This window comes from Aquarana catesbeiana, linkage group LG05 (assembly GCF_042186555.1).
Source record: "Aquarana catesbeiana isolate 2022-GZ linkage group LG05, ASM4218655v1, whole genome shotgun sequence".
Classification (NCBI taxonomy): Eukaryota; Metazoa; Chordata; class Amphibia; order Anura; family Ranidae; genus Aquarana; species Aquarana catesbeiana.
In genome coordinates, this window is record NC_133328.1 from 568468793 (window position 1) to 568490611 (window position 21819).

The window sequence follows — 21819 nt, forward strand, 5'->3', positions numbered from 1 at the left end:
ATCGTTAGTGCGAGAGCAATATTTCTAGCACAAGACCTCTGTAAATCTAAACTGGTAACGTGTTAAAAAAAAGTGTCACCTATGGAGATTTTTAAGTACTGCAGTTTAAAGCGTGACATGTTTGGTATCTATTTACTCAGCGTAACATTATCTTTAACATTATACTAAAAAATTGGGGTAAATATCGTGTTTTGTTTTTCTTAAAATCATGAAAGTGTTCTTTTTCCAAAAATCACATTTGAAAAATTGCTGCGCAAATCCCGTGTGACATAAAAAATTGTAATGACTGCCAATTTATACCCTAGGGTCTCTGCTAAAAAAAAATATATATATATATATATATATATATATATATATATATATATATATATATTATAATATTTGAGGGTTCTGGGTGATTTGACCTTGACCGTCTTGACATTTTTTGTACCATAGAAACTTCACAGTGAATTGGCTGCTTTGCCAGGAGTCCTTCCAGCCACCATCTCAGGATTACCTTATACGGCTCACTCAGTCTTCCTTGTTGCCTTTCTACATCCTTGTTTTGCTCATCTGCCTATGCTCCATATGCCAGGGAATATTTAAAAGAATTTGGTAAGAAATTCCCTGCTTCAGAAAAAAAGCATTAAAGTAGTTGTAAACCGTTACATATACCCAGTGAAGTGACTGGCCTCAGGTGATACACAGAGATGAAAAAATCCTGCATACGTTGTACCTGTTTATCTGCAGTATTCTCTTCTCTACATCTGTTCAAAGCCCAGAATATAAAAAGCTTTAATGAGAGTTCAGAAAAAAGGGGGTGTAGAGCTGAAGTTACTCTCTGCAGAGCTCTGTGAGGAGAGCTCTGAGAGCTGATTGGAGGGATGGAACACACCCCCCTTCACACAGCTCACATGACCTGTACAAGCTCTTCTACATTGCTTTAAAGTGCAACAGTGGCCAGACTATTACATGTTTATAATTTGTAAATAGGCTTCATAACAAGCCCCCCGCTGACCTCTGTAGCTGCTTGCACTGTGGAGCAATTCATACTCAAATTTATCACAGAAACACACAGCTTATCTTATTTTCCTACTCTCTATCAGCCTGACAGCCTTTTAATCACTAAAAAACAACAGAGCAGGTACACAGAAAGCAAAGGAGAACACTGAGAGCGAGAGCATGCTGAGACACAATGCTACTTCACTGATCTCTTATGAATTTTGAGGGTGAATTTCTCCACAGTGCCTCCAGCAGGTAAGGGCTTCTTTAAGGCCTCATGCACACTGAACGTTAAAATAACGTTATAAAAACGTCAGTTGCTTTGCAGTGAGTTTTTCAACTTTTTTCAACGTTTTTGCAATAGCAATTTTTAGCGTTTATTAGCAGTTTCTAGTGGTTTTCTGCGTTAGCGTTTTAGCGGGGGTTTTTTTGAAGAAAACATTTTTTTTATCTTTCAATGGATCAAAAACGTTAAAAAATGCTGGTGAGCGATGTTTTTGAGCGTTTATCTACGTTTATCAGCATTAGAGCGTTTTTACAGCTGAAAAACGTCTTTCAGAACCCAATAGTTTTGTTTTGTTTTTTTACTGCTCAAAAACGCAACTGCCCAAAACTGCTGACAACAGCCTATGTGCGCATGGACACATAGGATAACATGATAGAGAGTTTAATGACTGTAGAAAAAATTGCCTACAGCCAAAAACAGTTGCTGTAAAAAAGTCAAAAAACGTCCAGTGTGCATGAGGCCTAAAGCTTATTTTATTTACTTAGGAATATGTAAATTCTTAAATGTTCATAGTCAGACCACAAATCTCTCTTAAAGAAGCCAGAAAAAACTTGTAGGCTCCTACAGTAGCTCTCAGATCTGATCACATCTGAATTGCAATTGCAACAATACGTTGATAAACTGTCCTTCAGTGACAGATACATGGTCTGATTTGCCGTGATTTATCATACTTATCGAGGCAAGACTTAAGTTGGCCATACATTGATCAAAATTTGTCTGGTTTAGCAGGGACTGGCTAAGATTCGATCCATGTATGGCCAGGCTGATTGTACCCAAGTCAATCCATCATCATTGTGTTCTGCTGCCCCATCCCCACTCCACCACTGTCATAACACAAATAGCGCTGTGGGAGGCTTCCCGCCCATCAACACTGACTGTGTTGATATGGGGAATCAAGCAAATTTTCTGTCCTGCCAACTGTGGCGGAAGGAACGCAAATCGAGTCATCTGTGGGCTGCTTAAAGCGGACCTTGAGTAATTTTTTCGTCTTTCCATCTATTAAATCTTCTGCCTTTGTTTTTTAACTTTGGATAGTGAAACAACAGTAAATACCTTTATACAGTCCGCTTCCTGCTTCTTGTCTGAAAAAAAGCTTAAGCTTATGACACCATGCACAGCTATCTCTCTAACTCTTGTGAGAGTTTGCCAGGAAGGGAGGGGGATGAGTCATAAGAGGACCAATGAGAGCTGCAGAACTGAAGATGTGTGTCTGTGTAAATCCAGGAAGTGAACAGGCAGCAGCTTCAGCTGCCCACATTTAAAATGATTGCAGCCAGACTTAGTGGAGGGAGATTTCTGCAGCATATTTGGATCACAGTATATATAAAATAATATGCAAAGTGGTTGGAGGGAAGCTTCAGAATAGCAAAGATGTTTTTTATTACAAATTATGTGAGCAGACTGCAGTTCCTCTTTAAGTCTTTTGTGTACTGTTGCTATGAACTCATCCCAGAGGATTCCAAGTGCATCCAAGGCCATTATATAAAAATATATTTAGTGGGCTTTTCCCAGTCACAGAGGAGAATCTACTAATACCGGAGCAACCAGGATCTGGAGCAGCTGTACATGGAAACCAGCTTTCAGTTTATCTAAACAAGCTGATTGGTTACTATACACAGCTGCTCCAGTTTTGGTAAATTCCTCTGCACAGTGTGTACTGGATAATATTAGTAGTTCACTGGTTATATATACAAAATGATTCTGCGCTGCCCTACACAGAAAGAATAGCAGCTAACACAACCAACAAGGCCTAGACAAGAAAAAAACAAAACAGGTGTAGCGCTAAAGGATGGAATGTCCAATATGTAGAAACGTATTGGGTTAATCCTCCCAAAAAGGAACCAAAAAGTACATTTATGTATATTGTATAAGAAGTCCTTCAAGAAAATGGATACTTCAAGAAGACATCCCTGGTGAAGATAAACACAACACCACCTGAAGAAGGAGAGGCTTACCAGATGGGATGGACCCAAAGGGCGTACAATATACATAAATGTACTTTTTGGTTCCTTTTTGGTTCCTTTTTGGGAGGATTAACCCAATACGTTTCTACATATTGGACATTCCATCCTTTAGCGCTACACCTGTTTTGTTTTTTTCTAGTAGTTCACTGGTTGCCTGGAGTCGCTGTACTTTTTTCTATGATATGCTTTATGTCTTAAGTTCAATATTCTTCTTACAGTGGTGTGCCTGTAAGTGCTCATATCCTCGCTAGGGAAGGACGGATAGGAGAAAGGCCAGAGGTCATCTACCATGTCATCCAAAGTCTTCTCCTGGGCTCCCTTGCTATGACCTTTGAGGGGTAAGAGCCTCTGAATTTTTGTGTTTGTATTCTGGATGTTATATAGACTGACTGCCTTCACTGTGTATAGGTTCAAAATAAAAAATATCAGGTTACATTCAACAGACTTGGGCAACCTGTACTGCTAAAGACTCTGTGGAACTTAGGGCCCGCTGTTACAGAGACATGCATCATTATATTGTCATGATTTATAGCAATAGTTAGTTTTACCATGTAATGCTTGGGGTGATACGTGAAGATTTGTACTTTCAGAGTGAAGTACTTGTGGACGCCTTATGTCTGTGTCCTTGCTGCCTTCGGTGTTTGCTCCCCCGAGATGTGGATTACACTGCTCAGGTGGATCCGTGTGAAAACTGTCCATCCAGTCCTCATGGTAAGAAATCCACATTAGTCCTAAATTGTACTAGTGTCATGAAAGACAGCCTCCCTACAGTGCTACATTATTTTATATAATGCTTTATTAGATTAATCCATAAGGGGTACATCTATAAAATATCCTACCCGTTTACATTACTGATCAATTTATTGGGGTTGATTTACTAAAACTGGAGAGTTCAAAATCTGGTGCAGCTGTGCATGGTAGCCAATCCAGCTTCTAACTTCAGCTTGTTCAATTAAGCTTTGACAAAACAAACTTGGAAGCTGATTGGTTTCTATGCAGAGCTGCACCAGATTTTGCACTCTCCAGTTTCAGTAAATCAACCCCATTGTGTCACATAGGTTTACCTATTACCAGGGCTTTTTTTCTCAGAGAATAGGTGCAGGAACTCAACCATGCCCGCCACACACACATACCTGCCAAATGGCATCAACTAGTAGCTCTTCCCTCTGCATACAACCCCCTCCCTCCACTGCCCTCATCCCCCCTGCCTTAAAAGCTCCACCATCTGTCATATATCTTACCTTTGTTGCAATATTAAGCTGAAACACCTATCCAGCTGTAGTACCTCCTAGCATACCATACTATACTACAGTCACTTGCAAGGGAGATTATGCAGTAGGAGCATCAACAACTGGTCACCAGGGAAAAAATGGAAACCACAGAGGGTGCAGTCTACCATGCACCCTCTCCTGCCCATGACTGCACTAAACCCTGGGCACCTGTTCTGTATCTCCCTTGTCCCTGTCTGGCACTCAGTGGGATCTGGGCAGGAGATCTGACCTATGGGAGCTACTGGGAGATAAGCTATCACTTGTAAACGCAGAAGCTGGACTTCAATGTTACCAAGTGATAGTGGTGAGCAGGGAGCAGAAGACCTGAGCCAAAGGTGGTGGAACTGAGTTCCCCCTAGTTCCTGCTGAAAAAAAGCCCTGCCTATTACATTTACAGATATGTACACTAGATCTCCGCTTTGACACATCAACTCTTCCTATCTTGTTTTATAGGCTTTCATCTTAAGTGCAGCTGTCCCCACAGTGATTGGCTTCAGCTTATGGAGAGAGGTAAGGTCATTCATAGGCCCAAATGTTACTATAACATCCTGACTTCTAGTGTCAGTGAATTATTTTATTTTTATTTATTTAATGTTTAAGGAATCAGACATTATAATAGAAAACACAATGGAAAGAATATATGACAACTCCATATGAGGAAATAAGACGAGGCATTACAGAACACCACTAATAAGGCAGAGCATATACAAAGGCAGGCTAGGCAGCCCGTATAAATGTCGCTAATAATGACCAGGAGCTGGGAACAATCATCAATTGGGGTGGAATTTCGAGACCATATTAGTGGATTTGACTGTTGCAGTATTGTACATTGATACCTCCTCACATTTTCAAATACATTGGCCTTTGGGAAGACAAGCCAAGGCAAGATAGAAGTTTAAAAGTAGAAAATATACAGAAGGCATTTCAATACAATGTATTTGCTGTGTTCTATATTATAAATATTATGACATGTTTCAGGGTTTTTCAATTAAAATGTAATTCCATTGACATAACTAAACCCCAGATATGTGTATTACTGCAACTTTTTCTTAACTGTCTTAATTACCTTAATTCTTTTCTGTTGCATGTACACACACACACACACACACACACACACACATATATATATATATAGCCTATATAATATAGCCTCACTGAAGTGGGTTATATTCCGTGGGGCCACATATATGTGCACATGTGTTTTTGCTGGGAGCGTACACAAGGACCTGCCTTTCACCAAGAGCCCCGCGTCCCGTACTACTGATCGGGAACTGAGAAATCTGATCACTGTGATAGCCTCTGATTGGCTATCACAGTGGTCAGTCACTGTGCAGCCCACCCCTGTGTTTGTTTTCTCTTCTTGAAATATTGGGGTTCATTTACTAAACCTGGAGAGTTCAAAATCTGGTGTAGCTCTGCATAGAAACCAATCAGCTTCTAGGTTTTTTTTTGTTTGTTTTTTTGTCAAAGCTTAACTACTTGCCGCCCGCCATATAGCGGCAAAGTGGTTTCAATACCCTGACCAGATGTCTATTCAGGCTATTGAGCCGCTGCGAACCCCAGGGGGCGCACAACGCGGCGATCGTTGTTGAGGGGTGTCAGTCTGACACCACGCAACACCGATCTAGGTAAAGAGTCTCTGACGGAGACTCTTTACCACGTGATCAGCCGTGTCCAATCACGGCTGATCACAATGTAAACAGGAAGAGCCAGTGATCGGCTTTTCCTCACTCGCGTCTGTCAGACGTGAGTAGAGGAGAGCCGATTGGCTGCTCCTCTGACAGGGGGGGTCTGTGCTGATCGATTATCAGCGCAGCCCGCCCAAGGATGCCCACACTGGACCACCAGGGATACCACTAGGACCACCAGGGACGCCACTAGGACCACCAGGGATATCACCACCAGATATGTCACCCTAGACCACCAGGGATGCCAATCAGTGCCCACAATGGTTGCTAATCAGTGCCCACAATGGGCATCACTGATTGGCAGGCATTATTGTTTGGCACTGATTGGCATCCATCAGTGACATACATTACAGTACATCAGTGCCCATCCGTGCCACCTATCAGTGCCCATTGGTGTCACCTCATCGGTGCCCATCAGTGCCGCCTTATCAGTGCCCATCAGTACAGCCCCATCAGTGAAGGAGAAAACATACTTATTTACAAAGTTTTGTAAATGAAACACACAAAAAAACGTCTTTTTTTTCAAAATTTTCTGTCTTTTTTTTTTTATTTGTTTAGCAGAAAATAAAAATCCCAGAGGTGATCAAATACCACTAAAAGAATGCTCTGTTTGTGGGAACAAAATGATAAAAATTTAGCTTGGGTACAGTGTAGCATGACCGCGCATTCAAAGTGCGACAGCGATGAAAGGTGAAAATTGGTCTGCGCAGGAAGGTGTATAAGTGCCTGATATTGAAGTGGTTAATTAAACAAGCTGATTGGCTACCATTCACAGCTGTATCAGATTTTGCACTCTCAACAACGTTGCATCTTTTTCTCCTGCTAGAGGAGAAAAATGTAAAATCGGTAGATCACAGTTTGACTTAGGTCAGGGTCAGTGTATTTTAGGTAGGATTAAAAAATTAAATGTAATTTAGTATCAGTGTCATTTAGTGTCAGTTTCAGGATGTTTTAGGTAGGATAAAAAAAGTTTTTGTGCCCAGAGTTCAGCGATTTAAATTGTGCTTTAAGCTGTAACTATCACAGGTACAGGTACAAATTAGACACATTTAACTGCACATGAACCACATAGTCACTGATGACTTTGGAAGGATGTATTGGGCAGGTTTGTTTTCACAATGACAACGGGCTGGCACTTTACACTATTAACAGGGAAGGAGACTCCATTTATAACAAGAAAACTAGTCATCAGGTAAAATCATCTGTAATAACTGGCAGATATTTTGTAGGTTAGGTGGACAGTTAGCATGTATATATAAGATTTGGAACAACCATTTTATTAAATATAGCTCCTTATTACACATACAGGTTAGTAGAATGTAATAAACATGCTCTTATCTCATAGTTTGTGTTTTGCTTTCAATAACAGTTCATACCCAGAATTGTCAATGAGTTATCAGAACTGGAGGAACACTATGAGTCTGACACCGTGGAGCTCATGAACTGGATAAAGTAAGAAATGATATGATGTTTCCCACAAAAGGCAATAGTAAAAGCAACACAAAAAAGGAATGTATTATTAATTCTATAGCACTGTTATCTTTTCTCGCACACTGTACAGTCAGCGCTAACTAATACAGATGTATAATGCATGTCCATAGAAGTGTGCAGCATAGTTATAGCTGTACATGAAAAGCCTACTACACTGGGTTCATTAAAAAAACTTCAGAATGCTCTATTACAGTAAAACGTATAGAGGGAGGTAGTACACCAGCGAAGGTGTACCTCTGCAGCATTCTTTCCAAGATGTGGAGCTTTAAATTAGACCTCGGCTTCAAAAAGTGTAAATTCACTATATTCTAGGGAACATCTAGAAATGTTAATTGTGCCTAAGTAGTCTCGTGCAAAATCTACTTTTTTTCTGAAAGTCCTCCAAAAAAAAAATAGCAGTTCACTTCCTGGTATGTGTGTCTGCCTTGGCCAGGGGTGCTCGACCTTTTGAAGAGTGTGGGCCACTTAATGTAGAACTATAGGCAAAAGTTTTTTTTTCACCATCTTTGTCCCATTGTGGAGATTTTTCTTCACTTTCTGTCCCATAGCCAACAAGGAAGTGAGGGAAATCCCTGAAAACTGAGGAAATTTCTTGAGGATCCCCAGGTCACCAGAATTAGTGTCCCCTCTATTGCTTTTCTGGGGACAACCCAAAATTTGGGATTTTCTTTTACTTTTACTTGCAATGATAATGGTAAGCAGGATAAATAAAGAGGGTGAATCTCCCACACAGACCGCAACAAAAACCTGACAAGCGTTCTAATCCCTCTGCACTTAATACAAAAATAAAATAAAAATTTTGCCTTTAGTTATACTATTTGGTAACAGGTCACAGGCCACAATTAACTATGGGGTTTTACCATGCCCAAAGCACAAATATAAACAAGCCCTTACTGTCTGAACCCCCTATAAAGCTGCTTTCACAATGATGTGTTGCGATCACGGGGTTGTCGGACCCGGGCATGGGCCGACATGGGCTTTCTCAGTTTGAGGTCGCTGGCCACATCAGAGGGCTCAGTGGGTCACGGGTTGAGCACCCCTAGCCTAGGTACTCCTGTGCCTAGAGTTTCATAGCTGTATGTTTGCAGTGTGGTATCTAAGATATTACTGCCTCTGGCTGCTAGCCTCCAGAGATTTAGAATGAGGCATTGCTCATAGTTCTCTATGCTGGAGGTTCTGACATGGGGATGCAAAGCTCTGCTTCTACCAAGATGGCCACCTCCACACAGATGCACAGAGCAGAACAAGGCTTGGTAGGTCAGTAATGGGGAACGATCAGCTACAGGGAAACAATGGGTAATACTGGTGACTTTTTCTTTGCCCTATGGCTGTCTCTTTTAGGGCACAGCTTGCAGAGTTTAGTTTCTCTTGGAAAAAAACAAAAATTAAAAACACATTTGTGTCATAACTCAAAGAGTTCCAGTGTATGCCTGTTGATTGAATAGAACTAGCTTCCCCGTGGATTCATTTCAGAGGTAATGCATGACCCTGCATTCACACTTTTATGTTGTGGGAACAAGCTTTCCTGCTTACGATTTTAGTTGAGTGATTTGCATGTCACACATGGCCAGCCCATTCAGTTGAATGGGTTGCCCTATGCATGTTTGTCATCCGAAAAGAAGCGCCTACTCCTTTTTGGGTGACAATCTTCACACAATTTTTTAAGGCGCAGTTTGGCACGTGATCCTGTCATGTGACATTTCGGCAGAATCACATCTCTCTTGGGGTGCTATTAAAGAATAATGGCACACAAACATGCGTCACATGTTGTGCGGCGATTGTCACGCAATTTGGAATTGCAGGCAAAATAACAGCCGTTTTGCCTGAAATTCCAAATCAGGAAGTGTGAATGGAGCCTAAAACCCTAGAAGTAACAGTTAGGCTACTTTCACACTGAAGGCATTTTTCAGGCGTAATAGCGCCTGTAAAGTGTCTCAGAACCGCCTCCCATGCCTAAAGCCGGAGTGCTTTCACACTGGGGCAGTGCGCTTGTGGGACGGGGAAAAAAGTCCTGCAAGCAGCATCTTTGGGGCGGTTTGGGAGCGCTGTATACACCGCTCCTAAACCTCCCCTGCCCATTGGAATGCATGAACAGCGCTTCTGAAGCACCTGAAAAGCGTTTCGAAAGCGCCGCAACACGGGCGGTTTTAACCCTTTCTTTGGCCGTTGGCGGGAGTTAAAATCACCCGTAAAAGGAGCAGCGCTTTACCGATAATGCGGTGCGGGCCCAGTGTGAAAGTAGCCTAATGGCGGAGCTGACGGCAACACCTTTTTTTTTTTTTGTTTTGTTTTGTTTTTAGAGCTTGCGGTATCGTGTAAACCAGTGGTTCTCAACCAGTCCTCAAGTACCCCCAACGGGCCATGTTTTCAGGTTTTCCTTTACTTTGCACAGCTGCTTTAAATCAATATCAGTGACATGGTATCTAGAAGAGCTATTTTATCTAAGGGAAGTTCCCAAAACATGGCCTGTTGGGGGTACCTGAGGACTGAGATTGAGAACCACTGGTAATAAAGGGCACCACAGAGCTTAGCAGATTTTTAAATGCATTCTTCCTTTCTTTAATTACTGTGTTCCTTTCTGTATAATTAAAAGTTAATTACACCCTACGCTGACAGTATAGTTTTAATGGGATTTGTTAAACACATATTACATTTCTTGAGATCTTCTGATTGTGAAAGGCCCACTCTGTCCTTTCTGTTTTTTTTTTTTTAGACTTAATTCTATTTTGAGCAAAACATAAAAGCCACAACCCCACCCTCTGTTTGTCTCCCATCAGCTTTAACACCCTAATAACCCCTCCAACGCTGAATGATCTTTTTTTTGTATAATCTTTAGTACACCTAACCTTTTACAAATAAGTAAGATGTTTCTTTTGGACATTTCCATAATTATTTTGCAGGACATTTATCCTTATATTGAGTTTAATTATAGGTCTTTAAGCCAAACTTGTACGTTTTAAACATTTATATCTACACATACCATAGGTCTGAAAGAAGTTTTGTAGAATGTGCCTTGTGTACTAAACATTAATTATTCAATGTTTAGTACACAATGCTTAGTCACCAGCAGCTGTGTTGATCTTTGTTCCCTAAATAATACAGGTTTTACTGCATTAAACTGAGTCAGAGTAGCAGTGAATGTCTGCTTAACCAGGGCTAAAGCTTGTTTACTGAAAGTTTTTTTTCAAAGTGTAATGTGTTATAATATTGTTAAAGGCTAAGTTGACCTTTAAAAAAAAACATTTGCAGGGAAGAAGTGTATTTATTCTTTTTCCCATAGGAGCCTGCAGAGCAATGCATCCATAATCAGTGGATCGCAGGTGCATTGCCTGGCTCCTGCAGACTCTTCCTCCAGCTCTCTGTCCATACTGAGGTACGGGCTTTCAGTTGGAGAGCTAAAGAAAATGTCAATGGACGAGTTTGGTGATTACAGCACTCTTGTGCCATGAAGAAATGCCACGGAGGCGGACGGGATTTGTAGTTTATTCCTTCACGGATCTTTGTGAATGGGACAATGTGCCGATTTCAAAAGTGACAGCTGATGGAGGAGAAGAAGCCCTGCACGCCATCACAAAGGGGGAATAGTTTGGGGGTGTAACATGGTGCAAAGTGTGGGGCTAGCCTCTAGAAGGAAGTAAAACCACCACAATAAAATATTTTGGGACCCCAGGAGCTAGCTAGTAAGCATATCATAGTATGGCAGACTTTCCATGCAAGTGATCCCTTCCAGCACTACAATGTTGGCACTTCCCTCCGTCGACAGCGCTTACATTTTCTCTCAGCATTCTTCCAAGTTCGTAGCCTTCGGCCTTTTGATTGGCCAGGCTGGATTGATGAAATTCCTGCACATGGAAGTTACTTTGTCCTAGCACATGACTGTGCTGAAGCTGTTAGCTGAGCTCTGCATGGGCCTATAGACACTGATAGGCAGGGAGAAGTCTTTATAACAAAGGAGACATGCAGAGTCTATTCTAGCATAAAAATTCTACCTGCCAACATTTTTTTTTTATTTGACTCTACTTCTGACTCTACTTCTGCTTTTATCACCTTGTTAGATGCCACATTGGGCTTTTCAGCTTTGAATCTTGTCTCTAAAGCACCATCTTAAGATGTATGTAAACCATAACAAAAATGCTATTTCCCTTTTGATCTGTTAAATATATCATTGAAAATGTTTTATTGAATCTGTTTGATAAGGGTCAAAAAATGATCCATCCGGAAATCCGGTATTGTCCTATTTAGTCTGGTGCCTTATCTAAAGCCAGGTGGCCAGTTCACCTCTGTGAACTGCAGAACACCCCCATATGTTATGGAGAGGAGGAGGTGCGGTGTTCTGTAGTCTTTAGGCCTCATGCACACTGGATATTTTCAGCTGCTCATGGGGGCGCCTGCTGTTTTTTTTCCTGCCTCTAAACTCCCGTTCATGTTAGCCTATGTGTCAATGTACAGATTGGCGTTTAGAGGCAGGAAAGAAAACTCAATGCCAGTCCAGGAATAGCATAGTTTTGGCAGAAAAAATGCTAGATGCTTCTAAACACTTGCAAACGCTAGGCGTGTTTAGCGCTTGAGCGTTAATTAATTTCAGTGACCAGATTAAATTATTTTTCTGGCTAATGAAATTAATTAATGCCCAAACACTTGACACAGCTAGACATGCCTAAACACGTTACACACTTTTACAAGCGTTTTTTCTTCCAAAACACCCCTGCCAGGAGATAAGATTTCTAGGAGGATAGAAAATCATCCAGTGTGCATGAGGGCTTACACACTCCATGTCTGAGGGTGACGGAGCTGCTCCCCCATAGATACAGAATAATGAGTGAACATTGTCACCCTAGAGAAAAAAACAATGCAGCTACCACATCTAAGCCCTTGTTCACACTGCTGCGGCTTCAAAGTCACGTGACTTTGAATCTGACATCCCTGCGCGACTTCATCGCAGCATGCATACGACTTCATTAACAGAGGTCAATGCAAGTCGTATTGAAGTCGCACCAGAGTAGTGCACCGATTAGATCGGTTTCATTGCGGCTATCATGCAACTTTGACTCTTAACTTGCATGACGAGTCGCGGCAGTGTGAGCTGGGGCTAAAGACTGATAAGCTGCAATATATTATATTTTTGTTTCAGGGGTTTAGATACACTGTAAGACAAACGAAGAATAGCCTAATAATAGGATACATACGTTATCCTGCTGCAGGCCCACCTATGAAAGATATCTAAAACTAAATGTTCAGATTCTAGCTTAAACCCTTTTGTGACTGGTTCTCTGTAAAGTTGACCTGACAAAGAAATATATAGGCTGCCATTACTGATCTCACCTTTGGGAACATTTTAGTGGACTGGCTGTGGTGCTGATGCAGTGGCTTAGTGCTTCAGTCGCTAACCCAGAACAAATCTAGACATGAGAAATTTACAGTAGCTACATGCTTGGTCCAGGTCAAAGGCTTATAAAGTACTGAAGTCAGACATTAAACGATGGAGCAAGGGCACTGACAGAGTGAAGAGGTGGGTGTGGGAGCATGGCTGTGTCTCCATTAGCTTTTTATGTCTTTTTTTCACTGTATCACAGCAAGTGCAATAGGATTTCCTGTTTGTACATTTATTTTTTTCTATTTTTCTATAAGGTGATGCTACTGACAAATAATGCCACACTAATAAGAGGATTCTGTCATGTATATAATAATGTAATTTTGCTTGCAGAAGCCAGGCTCCTTTGGCTGCAGTGTTTGCTGGGAGTCCTCAGCTGATGGGTGCCATAAAACTCTGTACCGGATGGATGGTGACAAGTTTACCTGTATACAATGACGAAGAACTGATGAAGAGGAATGAACATGTAATGTATACAATTTCTATACTACAGGCATACCCCGCTTTAAGTACACTTACGGGTACAGACATCCCCGCAAGTGTACATAAAGTACCTCGCAAGTACAGACATTCCGCGCCACGCAGCTGCAGTATGGCCTGGAAGAGGCGGAGCTGTCGCCCGGAGTTGTCGCCAGTGAAGAGGCAAAGTGCCCGCCAGCCAACCCAGAGTTGCCCACCAGCCATGCTGCCAGCCATCCCAGAGTTGCCTGCCAGCCATGCCCACCATCCCAGAGTTGCCTGCCAGCCATGCCAGCCTGCACAGAGTTTCCCGCCAGCCAGCCCAGAGTTTCCCGCCAGCCAGCCCAGAGTTTCCCGCCAGCCAGCCCAGAGTTTCCCGCCAGCCAGCCCAGAGTTTCCCGCCAGCCGCCAGCCAGCCCAGAGTTGCTGCCTTAACGCAAATGGATTACTGTACAGTACTATAAACTTCACTCCCTGACCCCCTCACTACAGCCCATGGCTCTCCACTATATGCCCTGATCCCCCCCCCTACAGCCCCTGACCCCCCAAAAGTGAAAAAAGGTATTGCTTCACTTTAAGTACATTTTAGTTTTACATACATGCTCTGGTCCCAAAAAAGTGAGGTATACCTGTATACTGTTTAGGAATTGAGCAGCTGCAAACCTGTAAGAGCTTGCAGTGGTGAACACTGAGGCTGGGTTGAGCCTGAGATTTTATCCCTGTAGTCAGAAATTTGGAGCACTCTGCTCGTTGTTGTGCTTTTGACTGTTAAAGTGCATTTAACAGTCTAAAACAGACAGCAGAGATACAAGTTAATAGCACTAACATAAGGAACAGAAAGGGTCATATAAAGTAATAAGCAGATCAGACATAAAAAATCAAACATATCAAATGTATCAAACATATCAAATATATCTAAGACTCTGGCAGTACACAATGAGGAAGGCGCAATAAGAAAGCACAGTTGAAAGACAAACGGTGTGCGAAGCTGGGGTGGCATCCAAACAATCACTAGCGCGACCCAGAACATTATAATAACAAATGCTGAGTTATATCTAACAGAAAATTCGCACAGCTGCTTGGGAGGCAGGGCATCCCAAAGACCAGCTGGGTCCAGACATGGGATACATGACTTGGGTTATGGACATTATGATATTGACAATATCTGATCAAAACAGCCCATGACTGGATAGATACTATGGGGACAGGATACATACAGAGGGGGAGAGAGGGTGATAGGTAAGGCAACTCTCGGGAGGAGAGGGGGGTAAGGTCCAGGGGTGGGTGAAGGGGAGGGGGAAGATAAAGGGGAGTATAGAAAGAAAGACAAGTAGGGAGGTGAGGCAGAGCAGAGTAGTGCAGTGTAGAGTAGCGCCCCCGGCAAGAGAGCAAAGCAGACCCAATGGATCAATCAGACTGTGCAACCTCACGGAGGTAGTCGTACGTTTATATAAAGTGTTGCCAAGTTCTCCCGAAAGGCCTCCTCCCTGTTGTGCAAGGTGGTGGTGAGATCTTCCATATCTCTCAAGTCGTTCACTTTAGAAAAAAACCACATGGATTTTGACGGCGGATTCTCCGATCTCCAGCAGAGGGGAATGCAAGCCTTGGCAGCATTTAACAGCTGGATGGTGAGGGAGACTTTGTATTTCTTGATGGGTCGCCCTGTAAGGTGAAGTAGACAGGCCGCGGGGTTCCCCTCCAGAGAAACGTTAGTCAGATGCTTGATCGTGCAGGTCACCTCGAGCCAAAAGGGTCAGAGTTTGGGACAGTCCCAGAAAATGTGTAGCATTGTACCCTCTGCGGTACCACAGCGCCAACATAGACTTGGGATTTGCGGAAAGAAATGGTACAGAGTAGTGGGTACCCTATACCAACGGGTCATGATTTTGTAACAAGTCTCTTGGACTCTCGTGGCTATGGAGGACTTCTGGGCGAAGTGGAGAATCTTCTCCTTCTGACCGCAGGCACCTGCGAAGAAAGTTTCGCAGCTGCAGGTCGTTCCAAAAGTCCAGAGGTCTGTAGCAGACACCCCAGCTGCAGAGGAGAGTTGACCGTCGGGCCCCAAAAAGTCACACAGGCGAAGCTGATTGACCGTGGCCAGCTGCTTGAAATGGGCATTCTGGAGACCAGGTATGAATTCTGGATTTCCCAGAACCGGTACCATCGGAGAGGGAAGCGAGGAGACCGAGGAGTGCCTCTGACTATCGATAACGTGCTGGCTAATGTAGGGTGTTCAACAAGGTCCCTCGGCAAAGGTGCGTTGAACCAGGGCCAGCTTTAAGCCGTGTCTCTGGAATCCTCAATTTCCATGACCACCCAGTGCTTTGCCTCTGCATAGCAATGCCAGTCCTCTAACCTGTTGAGGTGAGCCGCTCTATATAGGATTTTAGATTCGGGAGGCCAACCCCGCCCCTATGTTTCGCGAGATGGAGAAGTTGAAGCCTGATGCGTGGCTTACGGTAAGACCAGACGAAGTCGCAGAACATAGATTCAATCCGTTTGAAAAATACCAGGGGGGGGTGAATTGGAAGTGCCTGCAACAGATATAAAACCCTTGGCAACAGGGTCATCTTGAGGGCATTGCAATGACCAAACCATGTCAACGTCCATGTCAACGTGAGAGAGTGCCACTGGACGAGGTCTGCCTTAAGGCAGAGAAGTAGGGGGGGAAATTTGCCGAATACAGATCCGAAGGGTCAGAGGTAACATTGACTCCCAGATAACGGATAAGGTTAGTTGCCCATCTCAGAGGAAACTCTGATCGTAGGCGATGAACAATATCTCTACCCACTGTTATGTTGAGAATGGAGGATTTGGATAGATCGATTTGGAATCAGGAGAGGGCTCCATATTCCTGAAGGGATTGCAGAGGAGAGGAGACAGGGGGCAGCCCTGCCGTGTGCCATTGCTGATGTTGAAGAAGTTGGACCTCGTCTCATTGACTTTGACTGCTGCAGTGGGTTGGGAGTAAAGGGATAGTATCCAACTCGGCATAGAGGAACGGAGGCCAATGTGTTCTAAAGTGGCCCGAATGAAGGTCCAGTCCACTCGGTCGAAGGCCTTCTCCGCATCAATAAACAGCAGGCGAAGGGCCCGCTTAGATTTCCTAGCTGCGTGGATCAAGTTCACCACCCGGACGGTGTTGTCTCCCGGTTCCCGTTGTGGCACAAAGCCCGCCTGATCTCTGTGGATGAGACTTGGTATATGGGAGAGCAGTCTGTTGGCCAATATTTTGGCAAACAATTTCAAGTCTGTGTTCAAGAGCGCTATCGGGCGATAGTTCCCGCATCACAGTGGGTCTTTCCCCTCTTTTGGGATAAGGGAAATCTAGGCTCTGAGTGTCTACTGGGAAAGATTTACCTTCTCTGATGGAGTCGAGGGCAGAGACCAGGGACTGGGAAGGCGTGTCAAAGAAGACCTTCTAGTACGTTGGTTTAAGGCCATCAGGGCCAGGGGCCTTCTTCGGTTTGGAATTGGTCAGGGCCACTCCCAGCTCTGCTGCCGTGATGGGCTCTTCCAGCTCTTCCTGGACAGCAATAGGAAGTGATGGCATACCAGACGTGGCTAGATACGACCGAGGGGTGAAACCACCCGTAGTGGAGGGTTCATCAGTGGAGGGTCTGTCCAGGTTGTAAAGTCCTTCGTAGAAGGACCTAAACTTTGTCGCCATGTCAGATGACATGGTCAGCTTCCGACCAGAGTAGGCCAGGATATGAGAGATGTATGTCGCGGGCCTCTCAGTGCTCTCGCCAGCAGTGCACCAGGTTTGTTTGAGAATTCGTACATGGTACGGTGCGCCCATGCCAATTTTTGTTTTGTCTTGTGGAATAACAGCGAGCGAAGTTCTGCACGTGCTTTAAGAAGGTCCTGAAAGGGTGCGCGTGCGAGACTAGCCTTTGCGTGCACTCCAGGCTACGGATCAAAGCTAGGAGTTCTTCCGTGCGACGAGTCCTCTCCCGCTTGAGACGGGCTCCTATCCTGATCAGAGCCTCCCTGACAACCGTCTTATGAGCCTCCCAGACCACCAAAGGGTTGGATACTGACTCCCCATTGATAGAGAAGTACTCCCAAATGGTGGACAGTAACTCGGAACGGATTTCCTCTGATTGAAGCAAAGCTTCGTTCAGTCTCCAAGATGGGGGGATCTGGGTCATCGGTCCCGATTGGAGTGTCAGGTGAACCGGTGAATGGTCCAAAAAGGCCATGTAGTCAATAGAGGTGGACGTTACCCTGGATAAGTCTTTATGTGACAGCAAGAGCAAGGGGTCCACCAGGAGTCCACCAGACGTAGGGTGTGTAGATCTGCCCTCATGCGCTTAAGACGCAAATAGGAAAGATGGGAGGCGCCACGAGAAACGTCATCCATACTGAAATTTAGGTTCCCCCCCCCCAAAAAACAAGCATTCCCTCAGAAAATTCCAGGGGCTCAGGGAGAAATTTCCGCAGGAATTGTGGATGGTCCACATTGGGGAAGTATACGTTGGCAAAGGTGACCCGCACGTCAAACACTGTCCCCTTCAGAAGAAGAAAACGGCCCTGTGCGTCCGCTCATAGAGCTTCGAACGTCCACGGCACTGATTTAGCTACCAGGAGGCTAACCCCCTTAGATTTGGAGATTGGAGGGACACTGTGGTATGCCGTTGGGAAGGCCCCCGTTAGTTTAGGAATATTATCACTTCGAAAGTGCGTTTCCTACAAAAAAGCTACTTGACTTTTGCCTTTGCGCAGATCAGCTAGGAACTGAGAGCGCTTTTCTGGTACGTTTAGACGACGCACATTAAGGGAGGTGACCTTGAAGAGACCTATACTTGCGGGTGGCAATAGTGGGATGTGCGAGAGGTCCCCCAGCGGGGAGTCCCCCCCGGTCGGGGGGCAGTAGGCAAGGTGATAGAAAAAGTAGAGAGAGAGGAGAGAGAGCAAGGGAGGAAAGAAGAGGGAGGATGGGAAGGGAAGGGAGGAAATAATCGTTTTCTAACGTAGGTATGTTGTGGTCCCCCACTAAGCACTTAAGGTGCCTACACAGGGGTCCACCCTAATGGGGGGTGGTTGGAGTGTTAGGGCCTGCTCAAGTTGAGCAGCAATAAATCAATAAAGAAAGCAAACAATATAATTGGAGAGAACATTGAGAACCATATTATAAGCAGCGTAAGAACCAACAAAGCAATATAACAACATTACAAACAGTAAACCGCGATCGAAGCTGGAGGGCTGTGTACCAGCAACTGGGACCATACAGTAATGGTGCGCTGGGTGGGGTGAGTAAATCAGAGGGGCTCTGAGCAGGCGACAGATATGAAAGAATAGAACACATATAGGGACACCGCACAGTATCACAGAGCACCAGAACCGAGGATCCACAAAGATACATGTAAGGAAGCTGCATTAAAAAATAACAAAATACAGTAGGGGAGACAGAGGCAGTGTTAGCAGCTTAGACATCACCTACATTTACTATAACCTATGGAGAGCCACCAGGCAGGCCCCAGTAAGCGCTCCCTAATCGGAGAGCAGCAGCATAGGCATGCTGGTGGAGAAAGGGGGGGGGGATCCAGCGGCTGTGGAAGTCACATAGGAGATAGAGTCGCCTAGGGACCATACCAGGGGGGCCAGTGTAACCATGGCCAGTGATAGTTGGGAGGGGCCCGGACAATTGGGACTTGGTGCCTGCCCGTAGGTCTCCAACTTTAGCACCCCTCTCCCCTACCACCCACCCAAGGGCAGAGGAGCAGGAGAGAGCGGTGCACCAAACCGAGCAGTTCCATCCATGGCCTAATGCCATAGTCAATAACAGACAGATAAGTTCCCCCTAATGTAGTAAAGGAATCCCCTCCATGTACAATAGTCTGAGTGATGTATTATGCACTAGGGTTGTCAGGGGCTGATGGAAGTGCCTATCAAGGCAGCCCCAAAGGATCAAAGAAGTCGGGATCCAGATATTTCGGGAGCCCAGAAAACTGGTGGAACAGCCCAGGAAAGGTCCACAGAAACAACTGCCGTAATGTCTTACCAATCACCAGGGTAGATGGATGAGTTTTCCAGACTCACGACTAGGGGCACGAGAGCAGGGTAGTCTGTCCCGTTGCGGCCTAGGCAAAGGTGGGCCAAGCGCCTCCAGGGATAGAAGGTAGTCAAACCAATTGGGGACACTCACAGCAGGCTTATTGATGGAGCTGAACAGGTCTTGGAGTTGGTCTGGTGAGCGGAGATGGAACTCTGTACCCTGCTTCCGCACAGGTGGAAAGGGTGACCCCAGCGGTATGTAGCTTCAGCTTCACGTACCACCTCGAGGAGGGGTCACAAGAGCCCTTTCATGGCTCGTGTTTGCCTGGAGATGTCAGGGTAGATCCGGATAAGGGCTCCATCAAAGTCAATCGGCCTTTCACCCAGGCCAAATGAAGGATCTCCAACTTTATGGTGACGAAGTGCACTCTGCAAAGGCCGTCCCGTGAAAGGTCCGTGGTGGCAGGGCCCTGAGATGGGGCCCAGGGCCCCGGTATACGGTGGACCCTATCCATCTCTAACTCCAAGGTCGGTGGCTTACCCAGGATCTGGTTCAGGATGGCCACCACAGTGGCACGTAGATCTGGCCCCATGGTGGCTTCCAGGATGCCGAGCAGACGCAGGTTGTTCCGCCTGCTCCTATTTTCCCCATCATCCAGCCACAAATGAACCTCAACAAGATGGCGGTGGAAGGCCAGTTGCTCCGTCTCCAAGGAGGCTATGTGTGCATCAGTAGTGGAGGTGGAGGATTCCAGAACCATGACCCTCTCCTCTACCGTATCCACCTGCTGGCGTAGATCGTGCAGATCCCTCGAGAGAGCGTTCACAATAGAGGCTGCCATTTCTTGCAGGTCCTGTTTAGAGGGCAGGCCCGCCACTATGTCCTGGAGGGAGCCCTCTGCAGTGTAGCCCGTCCCCCCGGCATGAACAGAGCCAGGCTGCGGGTCTAAGTGTGGGATAGCCGGGGACAGTATGGGAGAGAGCGGTCTGTCAGACTGTGGAGACAGATCACTGGCTGCAGCAGCCCCCACCTGTGTGCCCTCCTTGCTGTTAGCGGCGGCTACCGCTGGGTGTACTCGCGGTGGCACCATCTTGGCCAGAGCAGTGGGGGAGGAGACGGTATTCTGTCGTAAAATATAGTGGGTAATTTCGGGACCCCTCTGCTCCCCCGTGACCAGCGAATGCTTACGGTCCCCTGGCATGTAATTGCGGCTTTCTCCAACAGTTCAGCAGCCGGTTCTCAGGTCTCCCCCATACAGAGCTCCAGAAAGAACGATCTCACGCTGCCATCGCCAAACCACACCCCCGCCTTTCTAAATTTTAATACAATCTGGAATACAGTACATTATCAAAATGGCCTGGCCTGTACTAGATGTTATTACTGGAGTCATTCAGCAAGAATTCTGGAGGCATTGTTGTAGATATACAATTGATAGATTATATCGTTATATATAGTTACATTAAATAATGGGAGATTTGGCACTTGGTATAAAACATGTATAAGATAATATTCCTCTTGATCGTTGAATAAACACAAGTTGCATTCATGTTAGTGTCTCTTTAAAAATGTTCCTTTGATGGGCCACTAGAGGGAGCCAGATCAACAGTTGGATGAATTAAGAACTAATTTATTAGGCATTTTGCTCTCACAGCTGTTTGTATCATATGTACTTTCCTTTTTGTCTTGCAGGTTTATCAGATCTATAGCATGAGATCAGCAGAAGATATCTACAAGATCTTAACCTCTTATAAAGCAAACTATGTGGTGATCGAAGATTCAATCTGTAATGAGGTAGCTGGAATGAAGGGCTGCAGAGTAAAAGATTTGCTTGATGTTGCAAATGATCATGTAAGTTTACCTTTCAAAAAAACAGTTTCACCAATATAATGTAGCAGGGGAACTGCAAAGGTTCCCAAAAGACTCAGCGTAAGTGTTGCTTTGATTTAAACCCGTTTTATTTTCTGGCTGCACTCCCTGTAAAAGTCAAACTGGTCATCATGGATTCAAATGTCTAATGATCAGCTGGGATTACCAGCCCTGTTTAATGACCTCACTGGCTTATCAAGCAAATTACTGATGACTCCTTGCAATTGTTCAGTGATTCATTCCTCACTGCATGTTGGTACTGGCAGTGGGGCTTCCATGATTGTAGTTAAAGACCAGATGGACTTTGCAACAGTCACATGCATAGTTTGATTGGCTTGTGCTCTCAGGGGCAGCATAGCATTTGTTTGATGTTCGTGATTTCCAAAACTTCCCTGCTTTCAGAGGTGACCCACAGACTTCAGTTGTCTGACACTTGATAAA

General features: G+C 44.8%; 1 protein-coding gene across 2 annotated transcripts in view; it reads left to right on the forward strand.

Moving 5' to 3' along the window:
- Window positions 1-21819, forward strand: part of DPY19L4 (dpy-19 like 4) — a 101305-nt gene that overhangs the window by 67846 nt on the left and 11640 nt on the right. For both annotated transcript variants that reach the window (XM_073631987.1, XM_073631988.1), the window contains 7 exons: window positions 436-594; window positions 3450-3569; window positions 3822-3942; window positions 4956-5012; window positions 7560-7642; window positions 13386-13518; window positions 21202-21360. In XM_073631987.1, coding sequence (XP_073488088.1) covers window positions 436-594; window positions 3450-3569; window positions 3822-3942; window positions 4956-5012; window positions 7560-7642; window positions 13386-13518; window positions 21202-21360 — 832 coding nt within the window. The remainder of the gene's footprint in view (window positions 1-435; window positions 595-3449; window positions 3570-3821; window positions 3943-4955; window positions 5013-7559; window positions 7643-13385; window positions 13519-21201; window positions 21361-21819) is intronic.